The following is a 21,510-nucleotide window of genomic DNA, read 5'->3' on the forward strand; positions in this document are numbered from 1 at the left end:
ATGATTGCAGAGAGGTGACTGGGACCATATAGATAGAGAGGCTGATGTTATTATCTATGAGTGGGACCTCCTTGAAGGCGTCCTCTGCCTGCTGTTGGGCCTGATGAGTCTGTTCCTCCAGGTGAGATAGTCTGTTCTCCTCCATTAGACAGTGCTGCCGGGCACGCTCACACAGTGTTCGCTCTGTGTCTGTCACACGCTGCAGCGGGTACAAGCACTGGAACACAGACAGGCAAACCCATTAATATGGGATACCTCCCAAATGGCACCCTATTCACAATGTAGTGCACTACTTTTGACCCGGTCCATAGGGCTCTGGTCAAAAGTAGTGCCCCATATAGGGATAAGGATGCCATTTGGAACGCAGACATTTTGATTTCCAAAAGGTACAGTACAGATCATGTTGAACACTGAAGAGAAGCAACACGTACAGTCGTGGCCAAAAGTTTGGAGAATGACACAAATATTAATTTTCACTAAGTCTGCTGCCTCAGTTTGTATGATGGCAATTTGCATATACTCCAGAATGTTATGAAGATTGATCAGATGAATTGCAATTCATTGCAAAGTCCCTCTTTGCCATGCAAATGAACTGAATCCCCCAAAAAATCATTCCACTGCATTTCAGCCCTGCCACAAAAGGACCAGCTGACATCATGTCAGTGATTCTCTCGTTAACACAGGTGTGAGTGTTGACGAGGACAAGGCTGGAGATCACTCTGTCATGCTGATTGAGTTCGAATAACAGACTGGAAGCTTCAAAAGGAGTGTGGTGCTAAGAATCATTGTTTTTCCTCTGTCAACCATGGTTACCTGCAAGGAAACACGTGCCGTCATCATTGCTTTGCACAAAAAGGGCTTCACAGGCAAGGATATTGCTGCCAGTAAGATTGCACCTAAATCGACCATTTATCGGATCATCAAGAACTTCAAGGAGAGCGGTTCAATTGTTGTGAAGAAGGCTTCAGGGCGCCCAAGAAAGTCCAGCAAGCGCCAGGACCGTCTCCTAAAGTTGATTCAGCTGTGGGATCGGGACACCACCAGTACAGAGCTTGCTCAGGAATGGCAGCAGGCAGGTGTGAGTGCATCTGCACGCACAGTGAGGCGTAGAGTTTCGGAGGATGGCCTGGTGTCAAGAAGGGCAGCAAAGAAGCCACTTATCTCCAGGAAAAACATCAGGGACAGACTAATATTCTGCAAAAGGTACAGGGATTGGACTGCTGAGGACTGGGGTAAAGTCATTTTCTCTGATGAATCCCCTTTCCGATTGTTTGGGGCATCCGGAAAAAAGCTTGTCCGGAAAAGACAAGGTGAGCGCGACCTTCAGTCTTGTGTCATGCCAACAATAAAGCATCCTGAGACCATTCATGTGTGGGGAAAAAACATCGATATTTTGGGTCCATGGCCAGGAAACTCCCCAGACCTTAATCCTATTGAGAACTTGTGGTCAATCCTCAAGAGGCGGGTGGAAAAACAAAAACCCACAAATTCTGACAAACTCCAAGCATTGATTATGCAAGAATGAGCTGCCATCAGTCAGGATGTGGCCCAGAAGTTAATTGACAGCATGCCAGGGTGGATTGCGGAGGTCTTGGAAAAAGAAGGGTCAACACAGCAAATATTGACTCTTTGCATCAACTTCATGTAATTGTCAATAAAAGTCTTTGACACTCATGAAATGCTTGTAATTATACTTCAGTGTTCCATAGTAACATCTGACAAAAATATCTAAAGACACTGAAGCAGCAAACTTTGTGAAAATTAATATTTGTGTCATTCTCAACTTTTGGCCACGACTGTACAGTACCGGTAATAGTCAAAAGTTTGGACACCTACTCATTCAAGGGTTTTTCTTTTCTTTTTACTATTTTCTACATTGTAGTGAAGACATCACAACTATGAAATAACACATATGGAATCATGTAGTAACTAAAAAAGTGTTAAACAAATCAAAATATATTTTAGATTCTTTAAAGTAGCTACCCTTTGCCTTGATGACATCATAGCGCTTGAGGGTTTTTGCGATTGCACAGGATCAACTGACCTTCATGTCTTGAAGTAATGATGGACTGTCATTTCTCTTTGCTTATTTGAGCTGTTCTTGCCATAATATGGACTTGGTCTTTTACCAAATAGGGCTATCTTCTATATACCCCCCTTACCTTGTCACAACACAAGTGATTGGCTCAAACGCATTAAGGAAAGAAATTCAAAAAAATGTACTTTTAACAAGACACACCTGTTAATTGAATTGCATTCCAGGTGACTACCTCATGAAGCTGGTTGAAAGAATGCCAAGAGTGTGCAAAGCTGTCATCAAGATGGCTACTTTGAAGAATCTCAAATATAAAATATATTTGATTTGTTTAACATTTTTTGGTTACTACATGATTCCATATGTGTTATTTCATAGTTTTGATGTCTTCAGTATTATTCTAAAATGTAGAAAATAGTAAAAATAAAGAAAGACTTTGGAATGAATAGGTTTGTCCAAACATTTGACTGGTACTGTAACTCAGTGCTCTCCTTAGAGCCAGACATGTATGTTGGTTTTTCCAGTTGGTTACCTTTTGTGTTTCTGCAATCTTCCTCTTCAGTCTGACAACTTCCTGGCTGTTCTGCTCAGCTGTGTCTGTCATGTCTTTCACACGGGCCAAGATTGTTGACACTCTGAGGTAGCAAGATTGATGTAAGTTTGACACATTTTGACAGCTCATTTTCTACAACACAAAATAGAACTAAACATTACTGTTACAGACTTTACATTCTTAGACAAACCAATTTTCCAGGTATTTGTGTCTGATTGTTAACAGATACAAAGGAAGTCCCTGGTTGTGTACTGAATGGCACCCTATTCCATATATAGTGCACTAATATGTGGGCTCTGGTCAAAAGTTGTGCAGTATGTAGGGAATAGGGTGCCATTTGGGACACAAGCCATAAGTCCTCCTCACCTGTTAGCCTGGCCCCGGCCCTGTTCACACAGGTGGCTGCAGAGGTGGAAGAAGTGAGCGATCAGCTCCAAAAATGTCTGGGGGCTGAAAGGCTGGAGGTCCGGGTGTAGGATGGAGGCATATTTACAGGCAGACTGGTGGATCCCTGCCATGGCCTCAGAAATACTGCCCACTAAGCCATCTCTGTCCACTACGGAAGGTACATAATAGCAACATTAGATAATACAAATTAATAAAGAATTTATACATTTAACAGAGACATGATGGATACATCATGGATCATTCTCAAATGGAATCCTATTCCCACCATTGGGCTCTGGTCAGAAATAGTGCACTATATAGGGAATAGGATGACATTTGGGACAAACTCAAGATAAACCAACCTTTGCTTTCTGTGTCGGGTATCTGCAGGCTCTCTCTGAGGCGACAAACGGCTGCCTCAACAAGGGACTGGGTGGACCAAGGCTGGTATACCTCCACACAGCAGCAGAGGCTGAGAGCCTTGGTCATGTGTGCCACTGCCAGGGTTACTGAGGCGTTCTCAGGAGGCATCTCACTGGTGTCTGGGGAGAAGGGCAGCAGCAGGAACACATGCACATTCCTCTGGGTCTGTCTGAAATACCTGCATCAAAAAGCACATAATGGTCTTTCAAATAATGACATTTAAGAAAGAGAATCTCATATTACACACATTCAAAAATGTCACATTTTAGTAGATATGTGCATCTTTCCTTACAAGCCCGATTCGATACGCATTTAGATACATGGGCTCCGATACAATACAGGAACAATACTTTTAGTTTGAAACGATTCAGTGTGATTCGATTTGATTAGTGCTACAAATCAGTGCGATTCTGTTCAATTCGATATGATTCAATATTACTAACAATTGTTGCATGAACATTCATTTTCCATTCTAAATTAATATTTGATACTGATGAAGCTCAGGGGCCGGATTCACAAAACATTACTTACGAAAAAACTTAAGAAGGAATCCGGCCCCAGGAGCTGAGCTGGATCTGTCTGAGCTGACTCCTCTGAGCTAAAGCGCACTGTGTGTCTGTGTGTTTGTTTAACGATACTTGTGGGGACCACAAATACACCCCCAATTTTTTTTTTTTATAAATAAAAAGGTTTAGGGAAAATTGGATTTTGAATGGGAATCAATTGTGTCCCCACAAGATTAGTATAGTAAAAAAAAACATTAGTGAACTGGTGACTCGCAATGTTTTAATTGTTTTTTTCTTACTGATGCATGCTTCATCTGGATCGGTTTGGGCTCCCGCGGACCGATGCACTCATCTTAAACATTTGAATCGGAAGCGATATGCATCGGTGAATCATTACATCCCTACATTTTTTATAATTCATCAAACTCTCTTATCCAGAGTGATTTACAGTTGGAGTATAGTAAGTAACTATACTACCAGTCAAAAGTTTTAGAACACCTATTCATTTAAAGGGGTTTTCTTTATCTGTACTATTGTCTACATTGTAGAATAATAGTGAAGACATCAAAACTATGAAATAACACATATGGAATCATGTGGTAAGCAAAAACAGTGTGAAACAAAATATATTTTATATTCAAAGTAGCCACCTTTTGCCTTGACAGCTTTGCACACGCTTGGCATTCTCTCAACCAGCTTCATGAGGTAGTCACCTGGAATGCATTTCAATTAACAGGTGTGCCTTCTTAAAAGTTAATTAGTGAAATGTATTTTCTTCTTAATACGTTTGAGCCAATCAGTTGTGTTGTGACAAGGTGGGGGGGGGGGGGGGGTATACAGAAGATAGCCCTATTTGGTAAAAGACCAAGTCCATATTATGGCAAGAACAGCTCAAATAAGCAAAGACAAACGACAGTCCATCATTACTTTAAGACATGAAGGTCAGTCAATTCGGAAAATTTCTTCAAGTGCAGTCGCACAAACCATCAAGCACTATGATGAAACTGGCTCTCATGAGGACCACCACAGGAATGGAAGACCCAGAGTTACCATTGCTGCAGAGAATAAGTTCATTAGAGTTACCAGCCTCAGAAATTGCAGCCCAAATAAATGCAAGTAACAGACACATCTCAACATCAACTGTTCAGAGGAGACTGTGTGAATCCGGCCTTCAGAATTTCTGCAAAGAAACCACTACTAAAGGACACCAATAAGTAGAGACTTGCTTGACCAAGAAACATGAGTAATGGACATTAGACCGGTGGAAATTTGTCCTTTGGTCTGGAGTCCAAATTGGAGATTTTTGGTTCCAAACGCTGTGTATTTTTGAGACGTGATGTTGGTGAATGGATGATCTCCGCATGTGTATTTCCCACCGTAAAGCATGGAGGAGGAGGTGTTATGGTGTGGGGGTGCTTTGCTGGTGACACTGTCTGTGATTTATTTAGAATTCAAGGCACACTTAACCAGCATGGCTACCACAACATTCTGCTGCAAAACGCCATCCCATCTCGTTTGGGCTTAGTCTAACTATCATTTGTTTTCCAACAGGGCAATGTCCCAGCACACCTCCAGGCTGTGTAAGGGCTATTTGACTAAGAAGGAGAGTGATGGAGTGTTGCATCAGATGACCTGGCCTCCACAATCCCCCAACCTCAACCCAATTGAGATGGTTTGGGATGAGTCGGACCGCAGAGTGAAGGAAAAGCAGCCAACAAGTGCTTAGCACATGTTGGAACTCCTTCAAGACGGTTGGAAAAACATTGCAGGTGAAGCTGGTTGAGAGAATGCCAAAGAGTGTGCAAAGCTGTCATCAAGGCAAAGGGTGGCTAATTGAAGAATCTCAAATATAAAATACATTTAGATTTTTTGGTTACTACATGATTCCATATGTGTTATTTCATAGTTTTGATGTCTTCACTATTAGTAGTGTATACAGAAAGTAATTTGTAGAAACACCTATTTTCTTACTTCTCAAGGGCCTGGTCATCTCGTAGGCGATTGCGTGAGTTCTTGACGAGAGCGTTGATTCTCAGCACCAGATTCTTCAGCTCCTCGTCAGAGTAGAGCCCTGGGAAGGTCCCGTCAGCCATCACCACTATCAGTTCATCTCTGGCAGCTTGACTGGTCTCCTCGTGGACAAGTATCACCACATTGCCACCGTGCACACCTGCCTGGCCACCTGCCTCCCGCAGCATCTCACGCAACTGACTCTCATTCCCAGGATGCACCTCTATCAGCTGATAGCCAGTGAGATAGGCAGCTAAACGCACTGTGGTCTTTCGGCCTGTGCCTTTCACAGCCCCAAACAGAGCCCCATGCCCGCCAGGTATGAGCAGAGCCCTGAGGACGTGCACCAGCTGACATACCCTCTGCCTGTGCACAGTGTAACTAGAGGTGCTCCTGTAGTTATCAAAGTCCTCTTCTTCCTCCTCCTCTTTGCTTTTGACTGTGAAAGCCAGCTGCTGAACTAGTAACCCCAGGTCTCTTTCCTGGTAGGCAGAGTTGCGTTTGAAATTGTGCTGCTGAGACATGGAAGGGAGCGGCTCCAATAGCTCTACGCTAAAGACAACATGTTGAATAGTAGTCTCCATGTCCTGCAGGAGTTGTAAAGGCACAAGGGACCTGGCTGGGCTGGGCTCAGTCTGTGGGGTCTGTTCACACAGCTTATGGCTCCTCTTCCAGTCTGACTGATTGACTGGTTTAGGTCCTTTTGGAGGAGAGGGATCCAGTGCTTGATGTGAGCTTGATGTGAGCTGTGTCGGTTGAAAAAGAGACATATCTTTCTTGAGGGGTTTCTTCACATGCTTTTTCTTGACATTTTCTTGTTTTTTGGGGTAGATCTCATCAAATAAATCATCCTCACTACTGCCCCATGAGCTGGAGTCTGAGCTGCTCACCCTGTCAGAAAATTCTGCTTGCTCCTCCTGTTCTGTGTGTGTTTCAGCCTTCATAGGCAATGGGGACTTGGCAGGCTGCTTTGGAGTGGATGGTCGCTGATGGTTTGACTTCTGGTAGTCTGTTGGAGTAGGAGGGGGTATATGTGTGCTAGGCCTAGTTGATGCAGCACATGGGGTGTCCTCTGCTCTGGCAGTCTGGGGTTTAACTGTCATCCTGCTGCTGTAGTGTCTCTCTGACACCTTGGCCATCAGTGACACCAGCGCTTGGCCCTCGTCCTCTGAGCACAGCCTGTCTCCAAATGTACGCAGACACTCATGCATCCACAGACGAGCTATGTTGAGCATGTTGGCTGCAGGGCCCAGTGTGGCTAGAGCAAAGCAAGGAAGGGCAGAGGAAGAGTGAAGAACCCTGAGGCTAATCTTCTTCTGGAGTGATTGTCTGTTAGAGTTGCGCGGTGCCCATAAGCATATTCCCTGAAACACCTTCTGCAGGTCATGCATGGAGAAGAGGAAGTGCGGCCTGTGGACGTTGGGTTGGAACTGCTCACACACGGCATAATACAGGTCTAAGGTTGCAGTGATGATACATCGTGCCATATCCGTGTACCTGGGCATGCATGGGAACTCTTTGAGCCAGTTCTGTAGCTGTGGAGAGTGGATGGAGAATAAAACATCTACAGACAAGCTGGGCAGCACCAAGATGGAGAAGTGACGAGAGAGGCGGGAGGAGATCCGATTGCAATCTGATTGGTTGCCCACTCCTGATGTGCGGCAAGTACCCAAGTAGCTGATAGCTCCGGAACTAAACAGCTTGAAATGATAACCATCTGAAGTTAGAACGCCTCCCCGAGAAATGCACTGCCGCAGTGTCTCCAGAGCCATGGATGTCTTTCCAAAAGCATCTACAGTAAAGAGAAGAGCAGAGTTTGGCTTACCATTAGATTTATCTTTGATAACGAAAAATATCCACAAAAACAAATCTTCAAAAATATGGGCCCCAGGTAAAAAGTAGCAAAAGTAGTGCACGATATAGGGAGTAGGATTCCATTTGGGATGCAAACTAGATTTATCTTTAAATTAGATTCACTACGAAAAATATTCACAAATGAAAAAATACTCATTCACAAATGCAGGGTTCCTACTAACTCACCACAGGGAGCTTCATGGAGGTCATCCACAAACAGGAGCAGTCCAGACTGTTTGATCATAGTACCCATGGTTCCTAGCTGGGTCTTCTGGCAGCCCATGCTCTCCAGCACGTTGCGCAGGTCAGTGGATTTCAGGCGTGGGCTGGCAGGCAGGCGGATGTGTGCCCTGTCCTGACTTAATAGAGAATGACACAGCATGGTCTTCCCTGAGCCTGCCTCTCCCACCAGCATCGCTGGCTGTTTGGCCTCCAACATCAGGTCCAGCAGGTAGGCATATTTCTCATACTGAGTGAATAAGGACAGCATGGATGTATTTGAAAATAGACAGTGTGATATGAATACAATCAGGGAATGGAACCAGTTAAGGGAATAAAACCGACAACTGGAAAATAATGAAATTTTTTGAGGAACAGAATCAAAACCGGGAACGAAAGTGATCTACACGGTTCTGGAACAGAAGCGTTATTTTAAAAGCATGAAAATCTTAGCCACTGTGTGTGCCTGTAGGCTATCTGCCCCTCCCCTTCCGAAGCATAGTCTACTAGCCTACTACTGACTATACAAGCTTGATACAGAAATTAGGATGAGAGATTTTTAATTACAGAAGAATGGATTAACTTTTTCAATGCTATTAAAGGACGCTATAGTTATCAGGTTTCACATTGGATTTATTAACTACCAAAAGGTAAGATGTGTTTTTATTTCAATTCTGGTGGCGCTCTGCACACACAAGCTTGTTAGCTAGCTAGCTAGTTTTGGTCCAACGTTAAACCAACTCTCTGAAGTTCAAAGACATTAAAAGTTCCTTCATAGAAGCTGGTCCTCCGTAGGCATAATTCTGTGGGCCTAATTCAGATAATGCATGTCATAATAACAAGATGCCCAGCGCTTCAAAGCAAGCCTCCTCCTCCACCCTCTCTCGCTCTCTCCTCACCGACAAAATGTAAATTGCATCTCGCGCCCTATACTTGTCTGTTGAATGCATGCAAATAGCTATAGCTTTTGCCCGCTCCATTGCAAGCTGCTCTATCCGAAGTGATTGGTGAAGTAATTTAATGTCCGAGTTAAATGTAAAAAAATATATTTCTGAGGTTTAAAAAGGAACAGAAAGAAAATGGAACATAATGACAAAAAAATGCTTCTGTTCAGAACGAAACAATTACAAAATCATTTTGGTTCCAACCTCTAGATACAATACAGTAAAATCAGTAAAACTACACATTTTGACAGTTGGAAGATTGGGGGGCTAACCTGGGGGACAGTTGAGTAGACCATCTGTGGGCTCTTGCTCCTGGAACAGTTGATGGGGTTGCTAGTGTCTCCCATCGTCCCCTCACTCAGGTTAAAAAAGTGTTCAAAGACCGTCCCCTCAGAGGGAACCTCCACTCTGTACCGGCTCTCAAATAGCGCCTCACGAGCTAGCAGGTCAAACTGGGGCCAGTGTCTGAAATATAGAAATCGTATTTTGTATTATCAAGTCCTGTACAGTTGTAAGATTATAAGACTTGACTGAAAATAAAACAGAATAACAGTGTCTGACCTGGGATGCAGGTGTCCGCCAAAGCCCCAGATATAAGCCACCAGAAAGAGATTCCTGGCTTGAATCTCTTGCTGAGTTGAAGGGATCAGGGCATCTGTGCATGCCGGGTGAGCTCCAACTGGGTTCATTTCTTACAGCATTAGGAGAGATGCAACTAGCTGTTAATATGTGATAAAATTAAACTAAGAGATCATAATATGAACATACACTGTACAGTTTATGGTTATTTGTACTCTGATCATTTATATTCATGAACATAGTAAGCTGCTTTTTACAACACCTCTTTTGTCTGTCATCCTTGGTGTAGCTTTTAACCCCCGTCCTTTCCCAAACTGCTCCAGGAGGGCATGTAGAATCCTAATGAATGAATTCACTTCTTGCAGTCCATAAGTGATGCCTTTACTGAATTTACTGGATCCATCTCCCTCGCTGTGCATGACAGGTGTGAGGGCCTTGTGCCTAATGAAAGTGAGTGTACTGGAGAAAAGGTCCTCAGCCAAACGGTTCCACATCTTCAGGGTCCCCTGATCCAGACTGTGCTCTCTGTAGAGAGCGTCCATTTCGACCTTCCACACAGCCTTCCACAGGTCCTTCCCAGAGAGATACACCAGGTTGCAGCGGGTCACTGCAGAAGGGGCTGCATCTCCCAGGTCTGTGACCTCTGCCAATAGTTTCAGCTCCTCGTGGGATGGCCGAACCTTCTCTCCTGAGGAGAGGCACAGGAAGGGATCCTCAGGATTGCAGAGGGTGCTGAAGGGGTCCAACCAACCAGGCTGTCCCAGCGGCTCTCCATCCATCACCAGCCACTTCCCCTTCCTCGTCTGACCCCCCTTCTTCTTCTTTTTAGAGGTGGTGGTGGCTGACAAGTCATGCCGCTCTGAGTCTCTCAGTACTTTTGTGAAAGCACCATCCCACCAGGACCCCTGCTGTTCATAGCAGCCCCCAAAGAGCTCCTCGTGGGACAAAGCATTGGGGAATAAGACCACGGTGTCAACAGAGCTCCAGTTTGAAGTAGAGGGCTGGTAATCAGTTTCCATACCATCTCCTTCACAGGTGGGATCCTCATCAAATTCGGCCTCCTCTGCCCTAGCTGCCAGTCTACGTAGTGCTCCGGCCAGGGCACGGTAGCAGGTTGTCTTTCCACTCCCAGCAGGGCCAACCAGAAGAACTGCTCTGGAGAGCTTCATAGCCTGATAGAGGGTGAGTGCATTGCGCAGCACTTTGGTATCAGCATGGAACCCCGTTTGTTGCAGCTCCTCTGTAACTGCTGTCTTCAGGATGTTCTGTTCCCCTTCCTCCTCAATGTACTGTTGGAGAATAGGGTGGGAACGCGCCACTGGAAAGATCTCTTCAAATATGGTACGGAACTGTGAGGCTTTCTTCTGCTCAAAGATAGCCGATAGTAGGACTGACAAAACACTGTTGACAACAGCCTGCTCCTCCAAAACAGCTTGCATGAGGGCAGCAGACTGGTTGGCACGCTTGTAGTGGGTAGACTGGGGACATTTGTCTCCTCCATTGGTCTCAGGGGGTTTGAGGATCCCATCCAGAGGAAGCCTAGGAGTGTCAGGTTCCTCCCTCAACACTTTCTCCATATGCACATCCAGCCGGCTGTTGCTGCGGAGATGTGTCCCAGAGGCAGCAATGACGTTTCTGAGAAGAACCATCCAGGATGTCTGCTCACCACTGACAGAATCAGGGAGACAGAGGGAGTCTTTGGCCAGGCTAAAGAGGGAGATCAGCCGTCGACTTATAGACACAGCATCAGAGAAGCCCAGGGAGACTAGCATGACCTCTGTGATGATCCTGTAGTCAGGGTGGGCCAACGAAATGGACCTGGTCGCCACTCGCAGATTCTCTGGGACCTCTGTTGTGTATCCTCGTGATGAAATTATTACACAGCCATAGCTCAGTTTGGCAAATATGTTTTTCCCAGAAAAAGACATCTGGCACTCAAGCTCATTAGACTTCCTGCACTCTTTCCAAATGTCGCCATGGCTGTCTCTTGGTGAAACTGTACCATCTCCGTTTGGGTAGGAGAAACTGGATAAAGGCTTGGTGTGGGTCTCAAAGCCTTTCTGCTGAGTATTTCTCTGCAGGATGGACAGGGATTGGTGAATGTCTGAAAGATGCTGCCCTAGTTGGGAAAGCACTCCCTGGGTCATCAGGTCTACACAGTCCAGCACCAGCCAGGCCCCGGTCTGAAGGGCCCCAAACAGCATCTGCTGGACGACAGAGGGACTCGTATTGACACAACACTGTAAGGAGATGACCTGACGTCCCAGTGCTCTTCCTAACTGAACCACAGTTTTCCTCTTTCCAGACATGCAAGGTCCACTTACAAAGCCACAACTGTAGCTGGTCAGAGCCAAGAGGATACCCAGTATTGCTCTATCTGTGGAGGGGGTGTTTACAAATATCCAGTGCTCTGGGCCAAGGTATTCGTAACCATAGGGCAGCTGGGTGCCCAAGATTTCAACATAGCACATATCATGGTGTCCCTCTTGTTTTGTTGACTCATTCTGAGTGTCTGTAATCAGATGGTACTTCATTAAACTCTGCCACTCAAAAGACGACTCGAGGTCACACTTTACCTCCATGAGCCTAGATAACTGTTGCGAGTGGTTCATGGTGAGTAACACAAGAGCATGCAGCACTGTCACCATGCGCTGGGTGGTCATTGATTTGTCAATATCACCTGTGATGCCGTCTTGTATGACTTGGCACAAGCTCTGGAGTTTGGAAGCATTTTGTGCCTTGATGCGGGGCCACTTGACCGGAGCTGAGGCCTTGCAAGCCTTCCGAACTTCACTGCACCATAAAGCCTCTTCAGTCACTAACAGGCATTGCAGTGGGTAATCAGAGAGTATACTCCACATAGAAGGCAAATCGTTCACTCCTTTTGCTTCTTTACCCTCTTCCTTTCTGAGGGAGCTTGATGGGCTGGTGTAGCGAAATGGGTCAAGTGACAGGGAGTCTCCAACTTTCTTCTCCCATTCCGGGTCCGGTTCCAACAGCTCGACCTGTTGTCGTGCTACAGCACACTGCTTCATGAGCTGCATCATGGCCTGTTGAAGCTGCAGCTCCAGGAGACATAGCCACACCAGGGGGTTGAGGTTTGGCTCCAGAGGGCAGAGGAAGGGCACGTGCTCCCTGACACTACCATACACTCCCCGTACACACATCTGGGTGTCAGAGAGATCCAAGCCACTGCTCAGATCTGTCACATCAGAGGGCATGTCAGTTTTGCTGTCCACCTCCAGCCAGCGCACCCCTCGGAAACACTTACGCACCAGAGGGAGCAGAGCGGAGGGCGTGGGGTGCAGAGATAGGAGTTTGATCACTTCCCCATCGCTCAGGAAGAAGAGGCGAGGGAACTCCCCGCGGGGTGAGCCCAGGAGGTACAGCAACTGGTTGGAGATACCCTCCATGGTGGACAGACCCTCTATGAGGAGAACACGGAGGCTGTGTCCATGGAAGCAGCAAGTCAACTCTGTTGTCTTCCTGAGCCGCACTATGTTCAGCACATGGGGGTCCCTTAGTGTAGTTTGGATAATCTCCTTGAAGGTCTTATCCACAGGAAGGAACTTGTTCAACTGTGGTCAAAGACAAAGACAACATTATCATTTAGTTATCCTGCATCACCCTCCAAAACAATCTATAATTGTGGCAGAGGCATAAGAGACCCTGAACTCACCAGTTCTGCCTTCTGAACACTGACCGTTGTCTCGTAGAACATTTTGCTAAGGAAGACCCACTTTTGCTGGTACCTTTCAAAGAAATCAAGCAGCTCCTCTACATATTGCAAGTAGAGGAAAATATGGAAGTAAATCACAGTTGATAAAAAGTAGTATAAAGACGTCACAATAGGAGGACATTGTTGAAAACAGTATGGTCTTGAAAACAGTCATTTATGTAAAGGAAGATCTTTCTACCCAAGCTTTTTGATCACTAGGAGTCTGGTCAAAAGTAGTGCACTTTGCCATTTTGGGGGTGTAGCCTAGTTTACATTACCCAGTTCTTGCAACAGCTGTACCCAGTGTTCCACCTCCGGCCTGAACTCAGCAACATGAGGAGAGAGCAGCATGTTGGACAGAGTCATTACACTGTCCTGTGTCTGAGCCAGGAGTGTCTCCAGACCTACAGTAAGAAATCAATACAACTTTACTTACTACTTTTAACAATGACAACATGTAAAACATATCTGAGCCAAAGGTGATTTAAATTAGAAAATATAATATAAAAAGGTGGTCTCAGAAATGTTACTTATTATTAACACAAAAAAACACTCCTTTCTCCCCGTTCAATCTCACCAATGATGGTGAAGGTGCCACTGTCACGAGAGTGCTGTTTGGGGGTTTGGTAGTTTGAGACCAGGCCATTAGTGGGCTTCTTTCTCCGTGTGGCACCAAGCTGTGGTTTATCTTCCTGCCACACAGTAACAATGAACTTGGCCAGTCGGAACAGTGCCCCCTCCCAGCGTCTCTGAAGCTTCCTGAAGGCCTGCTCCATGTCTGCCTCTGCCTTAGCCTCCTGGCAAATCTGGCAAAGTCCCACAGAGAGAGTTAAGTTACCCTGAGTAAGACTGCATACCAAATGGCACCCTATTCCCTATATAGTGCCCTTCTTTTAAATGTGCTAAATGGATTTTCTGTTCTCACCTTGCTGATTTTATTCTGGTGCTCTCTCAGCTTCTTGGACATCAGGTCAGCTACAGTGAGGTTCCACTCTGGTGCATAAAGTAACCCCATACCTAGAAGAGGAGACAGGAGTGTGGTATGTATCATGTAAATCATGTTGCAAAGATGATTGCTATTCAAATAACCAGTCATGGCTGTGTCTCAAATAGCACCAGTTTTACCCAGAGCCTTTAGGGCTTTAGTCAAAAGTAATGCGCTACACTGAATGTACACTAGAAGGTGTTGAAAGCGTTCCACAGGGATGCTGACCCATGTTGACTCAGTGAGGCTTTTCAAATTCAGGAACTCTGTTGAGCTTCCGACTTACTCCTGAAAGTTACTCTTGAAAAGTTACTCTTGAAAGTACAATTTCGACATTGGGTAGTTTATCAGTAGTTTTCCTCTTGTCATGTCAGTCATTTCAGGCCTTAGAGAGCTATTTATAACTTGCCACCAATGTCCAGTTGATCAACTAGCCCATGTCAGGTAATGTTTAGCTAGATTTTTTTGTCCATTGATTTTGTTGTAATGTTTGTGTCACTCATATCACCACCGCAGGAAATGAGCTTTAAAACCTGCGGCGGTCCCGAGGTGGGGATTTGTTACTACACCACACTACTACAGAAGCACTGGTCTAACCTTTGAAGATGTTCCTCCAGTGTTTGTGTTTGAGTGTGGGGCTGCTGAGTTTGGCCAGCACAGGGAGCTGCTGGTTGAAACGCTCAAGGATCCCCAGGGTCTCCTGCAGCACAGCATCTCGGGAAGGGATGGTCCTGGCCAGGGATACCGCCTGCTGCAGCCACTCATCCACCTTCTCCTGGGCTCTCGACACAACAAACTGACACCAAACATTTATATTTTTACATTTTTGTCATTTAGCAGATGCTCTTATTCAGATCTAATTACAGTCAGTACATTCAGCTAAGCTTAGTAGGAAAAAACTAACATATCACAATTCTTGCAAGTAGACTCACATTAACATCAAATTAACAGTAGGTGAAAATATTAGTCCTTCCCATATCAGATTCAAATAAAATGTTATTGGTCACATACACGTGTTTAGCAGATGTTATTGTGGGTGTAGCAAAATGCTTGTGTTTCTAGCTCCAACGGTGCAGTAATATCTAACAAGTAATATCTAACAATTTCACAACAATACACGCAAAACTAAAGTGAAGGAATGGAATTAAGAATATATAAATATTTGGACCAGCAATGTCAAAGTGGCATAGAGTAAGATACAGTAGAATAGAATACAGTATATGCATATGAGATGAGCAATGCAAAATATGTAAACACTATTAGAGTGACTAGTGTTCCATTATTAAAGTGGCCAGTGATTGCAAGTCTATGTTGTGGAAGACGGCAGGGAGAGGTGAGGGGGGTGGTAATTGAGGAGAGATATTTATTCCTGTCTGCGCGATGAACTGAGAACCCAACTGGCTGGACAGACTCAGACAGTATATCCCGAGAGAGCCATGTTTTAGTGAAACAGTGTTACAATCCTTGATGTCTCTCTGGAAGGAAATCTTCGCCCTGAGCTCATCAACTTTATTATCCAGGGACTGAACATTAGCGAATAATATAGTCGGAAGCAGTGGGTGGTGTGTGCGCCTCTTGAGTTGGACTATAAGTCCACTCCAAATACCTCTTCTTCGCCAGCTGTGTTTTGGATCAGCCTCTGGAATCCGTTCAATTGCCCTGGGGGGTATGAACAAAGGATCCAATTCGGGAGAGTTGTATTCCTGGTCGTAATACTGGTGAGTTACCGCCACTCTGATATGCAAAAGCTCTTCCACGGCTGTATGTAATAACAAAATACTGCAAAGTTGCCTAGGGGCTAGAAGCACGGCTGCCCTATCTATCGGAGCCATTTTCTAATTCACTAAGCATACTAGGTTCCTGCTGTCACTTATTATTATTAGTATGTTGTTAATCAACCTAGAGGCTATTAGAATAGAGCAACCAGACAGACACCTTGCTAAAGAGCAGCAGCCTCCACTCTTGGATCTGGGAGGTGGATGCAGTCATCAGCTCCCACAGTCCTTTGCGAGCTTCCATCTTCTGCTTGGCTGCTGTTACAAAAGTCAAATCCAGAGGGTTTCCTACAGAGGGAACACAGATAAGAGAGTGAGGAAGGAGCGATGTAAACACAAGGCAGGCACCAACCTTCAGTCCCTCTCTCATCTCACCTCTGAGACTTTTACTGGTCCTGCTGAGCTCTGTCAGGCGAGCAGAGACAGCATACACCTGTCTGCACATGAACTTGAGCTTGTTGAGCATCTGAGCAGCATTCTGAGTGGGGTCCAGATATGGTCCAGAGGTGGCTTTGGTCACCATCTCGTCCAGGTCGTGGGCCAGGGAGGAGAAGGTGTTGTCCAGGGTGTCAGCCATGGAGGGAAGACGCTTGCACACTGTATCTGCTCCCTGCTTCAGGAGAGGAACAAAAATGTCCCACAGGTCCAGCATCTAAATACGGGGGGAGGGTGGAAAAACACACAACATTTGGAAATTCACTGCGATATCTATGTGAATAAAGCAATAAAAACAACAATATCTGTAGGTAGCTCTTCTTGTGATGACTCAAAATAGGTAAAAGGAAATGATTCAGACATATCCAAAGTTGTGTGTTTAAAACCTGTTCCTCCAATAACAGCTCATCTGGTGTCATCTGTCTGTAGTTGGTTCGAACGGTTTCCTGGAGAGAGTGTAGGTACTCCAGTTGATGTTGCATGTCATCAGACATTTTCGCACAGCGTTTCACCTGAGGGAAGAAATCCAATGGGGTCGATAAAATATACAGTCCTGATTAAAGGAAGCAAATAATGATTAGATGACTATGCACAGCAATAACTACAGAAAGATGCATGTGTAGGCAATACCATGCTGGCATAGTGGGTGAAGTCGTTGAAATCTGTGGGTTCGACCCTAAGACCTTCCACAGCTCTCTTCAGTTCTAATATCAAGTTCTCTGAGCGCAGCTTCAGCTCCTCATTCAACAGAGTCAACACATCCTCCTCTATGGAGTTCAACAGAGGCCCTACGTGGAGAAACAAAACCACAAATTCAGGATTCTTCCCAAATGGCACCCTATTCAGGGCACTACTTTGACTAGGGCCGATGTGCAGGGCCGCACAATCAGATAACAAGACTACAAAAGGTGTCCAGTCATACCAGTAAAACACTGTTACACACTCGTACGCACATCACACACATGCAGTAACTAAGTTGGCCTAAAGTCACGCAGCACATGCAACCAAAAAACACCAGCACACCCACAAACAGCCACACCCACACACCTATCTTCTCCTGGATGTGGGAGCAGGTGACGATGAGCAGCTTGTTGGAGGTAGTGAGAGAGGGGGGCACTGTGCGCACCCTGTCAGTCCAGAAGCGCACCTTCTGAATGTGCTCCTCGTAGTGTAAGGCAGGCATGCCCCTCATGGTCTCCAGAGACGCTGGACTCCATTGGCTGGTAAACAGATGAATGTCAACCAACCAGGAGAGTCCCTCACACAGCTGCTGGATCTCAAGCCCAGCCTCCTGTGGGTCAAGGGAGAATCAACAAACAATCCATTATTCAGAAACCAAACATGATGAAAGGATAGCGAGTGCATCGTTGTAGAGCTTTTCAGGGATCCATTCAGATGGATGGCAAAAAGTGTGAATGACCTGTGTGATCCTGGCTTGCTCTCTCTGGACCTCCTTAGCCCCAGCGTTGAGGCTGAGCTGCCATTCTAGCTGTTTACTGGACAGGGGGTAGTACTGCCCTCTCAGCCTCTGACCCTGGACCATCAGAGGGGTCATCTTGGGCAGCACCAGCCTGGGAGCTGATAGAACACAATGAGGCTCCCGCTTGGAGGAGAAGCTGCTGACACCAGTCGGCTCACTGTCCTTCTCCCCAAAAGCTGAGAACCATGCACATACAAACACAGGCGATGAGCGTAAGAAAATGTATATCTCTGCCTGTTTTTTGTTTTTGTGCTTCAACTTCTGTTTACCATGAATTAGACTTTTTTCTGGGTAAGCCCTGTTATGGGATGAACAACATATTTTATCAAATGATGGACTGTGGTACAACTGGGAAGATAAGATAATCTCCTGTCCTGTTCAGCATTACCTGTGATACAATTAGTTCCACTGGTACAGGCCAGGCTCAGGTCAGGGCTTAGCTCCTGAGCAGCACTGGTGAGGGAGGTGCTGGCAGACACACTCTCCTTGGCATCAAGACTGTAACTACAAGTGTCAAATACCTACAAGAGCAAAACCACATTAGTATGTAAGACTCGCTGGGACACACAACTGGGAATTCTGTGCCGAGTTAATCACAACCTTGACCTAATTGAATGTCTGCATCCCAAATAGCACCCTATTCCCTATATAGTGCACCACTTTGACCAGAGCCCATCCTTCAGTGTGTGGTTAATTGAATGATCTCACCTGAAGGGCAGAGTTTGCGACTGACAGCAGTGCCCCTCGCAGCACCTCCTGGAACAAGTGCATGGGTGGGAACAGAGTCGGCTGACCGTCTGCTCCGAATATCAGCTCTGCTTGGAACAGACTCCCCTGCTGTGGCTGCACTCTCTATCGAGAATCATGGAATCAGAAATATCAATACCATTACCAGCAAACCTTTCATTAACATGAAGATGCGAGTCCCAAATGGCACCATATTCCCTACATGGTCCACTACTTGTACTATGGGCCCTAGTCAAAGGTAGTGCACTATATATGGAAAACAGTGCCATTTGGGATGCAACCATTGTGTTATTTCATGCTCTCTCTTCTTTCTCTTCACCTTCATAACGTTGTTGAGGAAAGCGTTGACCTCTCGGTGGGTGATTGTGACGATACCCTGCACGATCATCTGATCGGCCAGAGCGGCCATATTTCCCAGCTGCTGCAGGACGTACTCTGCCCGGCCCAGCTCCTTCCTCAGGTCCCTCAGATGAGCCAGCTGGAGGTACAGGGGCTGGCTGCGCTGGTTAAGCTGGGAGCGTTCAACACGTAACTGCAGCTCCTGGTGAGCCCCATAGCTGTCCTCCTGGACCTGGAAGAAGGTCTTTATTAATATATATGAGATGGAAATGAGTCTTCTGCTGTACCCAAACCCTCTGATATCCACACACAAACACACACTAGAGAGAGGGATGGAGGCCAACAGGCCAAGCTCTTGGCTATGTCAGGCCTAGCAGTCAATTTGCATTCCTCTGTCTAAGGATAATAATAGTAGTTACAAACCATGTTGAGGATGAGAGCACGATACTGCAAGAATATCTCAAGAAGCCTGCGGCACTCCTGGTTCTTTTTCATGAGGGCATTCTGGAAATCCAGAAGGGTGTAGGTCTTGCATTCATCCTGTGGCAACCAGTGAACCCCTTTCAGTTCTTCAATCAGTCTGAAAACAGCAACAAAAAAGTATTTAACATTGTGTACATTTCAACATAAATAAAAAAACTATTTCAATGTTAATCATGGACCAAAATGAACAATAAGGCCCCATGTGACTGTGATGTTGATGTACAACACTATTGTCTGCATCCCAAATGGCACCCTATTCCTATATAGTGCATTTATTTTGACCAGAGCCATGGGCCCTGGTCAAAAGTAGTGCACGACATAGGGAATAGGATGTCATTTGGGATGCAAAAATAATGTGATGCAGAATACCTGGAGAATTGAAAGAGAGCGTCTCTGAACTGGGGTACAGCCATGAGTAGCAGGCCCTGCAGTACTTCACCCTTCCTCTGCAGAATGATCTTACACACGCTTCTATGCCACCTGCGACACGCAACAGCAGCATAAAGTTGACAAAGAAAATAGTTTAAGTGAAGAGAGAGAATTGCAACCCGCCAAAAAAGTGGCATGATACAATACATGTGGACAGTTAAGATGTGTTCCAAAGTCTGTCCCCAAGGTCAAAAGTAGTGCACTGTGTAGGGAGAGAATAGGGTGCCAATTGTAATGCCATCGTAGCCTACCTGATGAATGCCTTACGAAGTAAATAGTCCCTGAAAAATGGGATATCCTGCAAAGCTCTCCACAGTATGGCCTCCCGATGCCACTCTGCCAAAGAAAGGAGCCCAGCACTGCATCCATCCTGCACATGCAGCACAGAGGAGGGGGAGAAGATGAAGTGCTCAGTGCCTGCTCTATTGGGAGGGACCACACGAAGGTCATACGGTCTACAAAATAAAAAGAAAACACATCCAATGAACAAATTGTATCTGCAAAATAGTGTGAATGCTACAGAAGACTGGCAAAGCCACTGTTATTACACTATGGCCTTGGCTATGGTGTTCAATACCTGAATGGGCCATTGTTCACAGCTTGCAAGTGGAAAAACTGAAGCTTTCCCAGATGTCTTTTCTTTGCAAAGATTTCCACCACCTCTGTGCCAGTCAGAGGCTCTCTGTGCTTGGCATCTTTTCTTTCTTCTGTCTCTTTATCAGCCATCTTTACCTGGGACACGTCTCCATGATCTGTAAAGCTGAATCAACAATGGACACAATACTAAATGTGCTATCTGAATGTGCTTTTAATTTTTTTTAAAGACCAATGTCACATTTGAACACAAGAGTGAAATGAAGCAGCAAACACACATGCTCACTGCTTAACCTACCTGTCCAGAGCAGATTCCTCAAATGACACCCGAGTAGCTTTGACAGGGATATCAGTCCCCAGCGCTGAAGCAATCAGACAAGGTCCCTCCATCCACAGTGACTCCCCCATGGCAAGCTCAGGACCCACCTCTGCCACGAGGTGAGGGAGCTCCACCATGGACAGAGGAGTGGGAGCAGGGGAGAGGTTTCCAGTGCTAAGGGCTCGACCTGGCTGGGGCTCATACATGAAGGCTGGTGAGGAGGCATGGCGCTCATGAGACTCCAGTGGTGGTAGTGAGAGAACAGAGGCCACATTGGCTGCAGGGATATAGTCATTTTTCCTCCCTCTGTGATCCAGGGAACCATCCCTTGGCCTTGCTATGCCTCTTGCACGGGTCCTCTGTTGACTATCTCTTTTTGGAGCAGGCATAATTGTAGGTTGTTTTGTATCATTAGTTCTGCCACAAAACTCCAAGCTTTAGCGACTATTTGTTGAGATCATCTTCATATTCCTCTGTTGAGCCCAAAAAACTCCCAAGAATTCCTGCCATAAATGAGGCAAAGAGCACAACCTCTCATTTAAAGGGATGCCAGATTTTGCAGATAAAATATAGTTAAGGCTAGAAACTTAGTCGTAGCCTCCATTATCTTTGACAGCTGAACTTTTTGGGGGGCAAGATAAGATATTAGAGAAGATACAAAAACAGGAAATACCTCTTGACAGCTTTGCTACCTGT

The 21,510-nt window shown here is 45.6% G+C and overlaps 1 protein-coding gene across 1 annotated transcript in view; it reads right to left on the reverse strand.

The window, feature by feature from the left end:
* The window catches only part of dnhd1 (dynein heavy chain domain 1), a 38,492-nt gene that overhangs the window by 16,694 nt on the left and 288 nt on the right, over positions 1 to 21,510 (reverse strand). The window contains exons 2-29 of the mRNA XM_029715224.1: positions 20,794 to 21,317; positions 20,479 to 20,661; positions 20,153 to 20,356; positions 19,842 to 19,952; positions 19,413 to 19,569; positions 18,970 to 19,221; positions 18,612 to 18,755; positions 18,292 to 18,424; positions 17,844 to 18,079; positions 17,471 to 17,714; positions 17,054 to 17,211; positions 16,810 to 16,935; positions 16,364 to 16,640; positions 16,149 to 16,276; positions 14,811 to 15,009; positions 14,154 to 14,245; positions 13,806 to 14,034; positions 13,507 to 13,632; positions 13,190 to 13,287; positions 9,773 to 13,088; positions 9,493 to 9,622; positions 9,204 to 9,396; positions 7,955 to 8,237; positions 5,876 to 7,706; positions 3,338 to 3,576; positions 2,955 to 3,144; positions 2,568 to 2,670; positions 68 to 217 (exon numbers count right to left, since the gene is read on the reverse strand). Of these exons, the coding sequence (XP_029571084.1) occupies positions 68 to 217; positions 2,568 to 2,670; positions 2,955 to 3,144; positions 3,338 to 3,576; positions 5,876 to 7,706; positions 7,955 to 8,237; positions 9,204 to 9,396; positions 9,493 to 9,622; positions 9,773 to 13,088; positions 13,190 to 13,287; positions 13,507 to 13,632; positions 13,806 to 14,034; positions 14,154 to 14,245; positions 14,811 to 15,009; positions 16,149 to 16,276; positions 16,364 to 16,640; positions 16,810 to 16,935; positions 17,054 to 17,211; positions 17,471 to 17,714; positions 17,844 to 18,079; positions 18,292 to 18,424; positions 18,612 to 18,755; positions 18,970 to 19,221; positions 19,413 to 19,569; positions 19,842 to 19,952; positions 20,153 to 20,356; positions 20,479 to 20,661; positions 20,794 to 21,203 (9,942 nt within the window). The 5' untranslated portion in view covers positions 21,204 to 21,317. The remainder of the gene's footprint in view (positions 1 to 67; positions 218 to 2,567; positions 2,671 to 2,954; positions 3,145 to 3,337; positions 3,577 to 5,875; positions 7,707 to 7,954; positions 8,238 to 9,203; positions 9,397 to 9,492; positions 9,623 to 9,772; positions 13,089 to 13,189; positions 13,288 to 13,506; positions 13,633 to 13,805; positions 14,035 to 14,153; positions 14,246 to 14,810; positions 15,010 to 16,148; positions 16,277 to 16,363; positions 16,641 to 16,809; positions 16,936 to 17,053; positions 17,212 to 17,470; positions 17,715 to 17,843; positions 18,080 to 18,291; positions 18,425 to 18,611; positions 18,756 to 18,969; positions 19,222 to 19,412; positions 19,570 to 19,841; positions 19,953 to 20,152; positions 20,357 to 20,478; positions 20,662 to 20,793; positions 21,318 to 21,510) is intronic.

Source organism: Salmo trutta, chromosome 26 (genome assembly GCF_901001165.1).
Source record: "Salmo trutta chromosome 26, fSalTru1.1, whole genome shotgun sequence".
NCBI lineage: Eukaryota > Metazoa > Chordata > Actinopteri > Salmoniformes > Salmonidae > Salmo > Salmo trutta.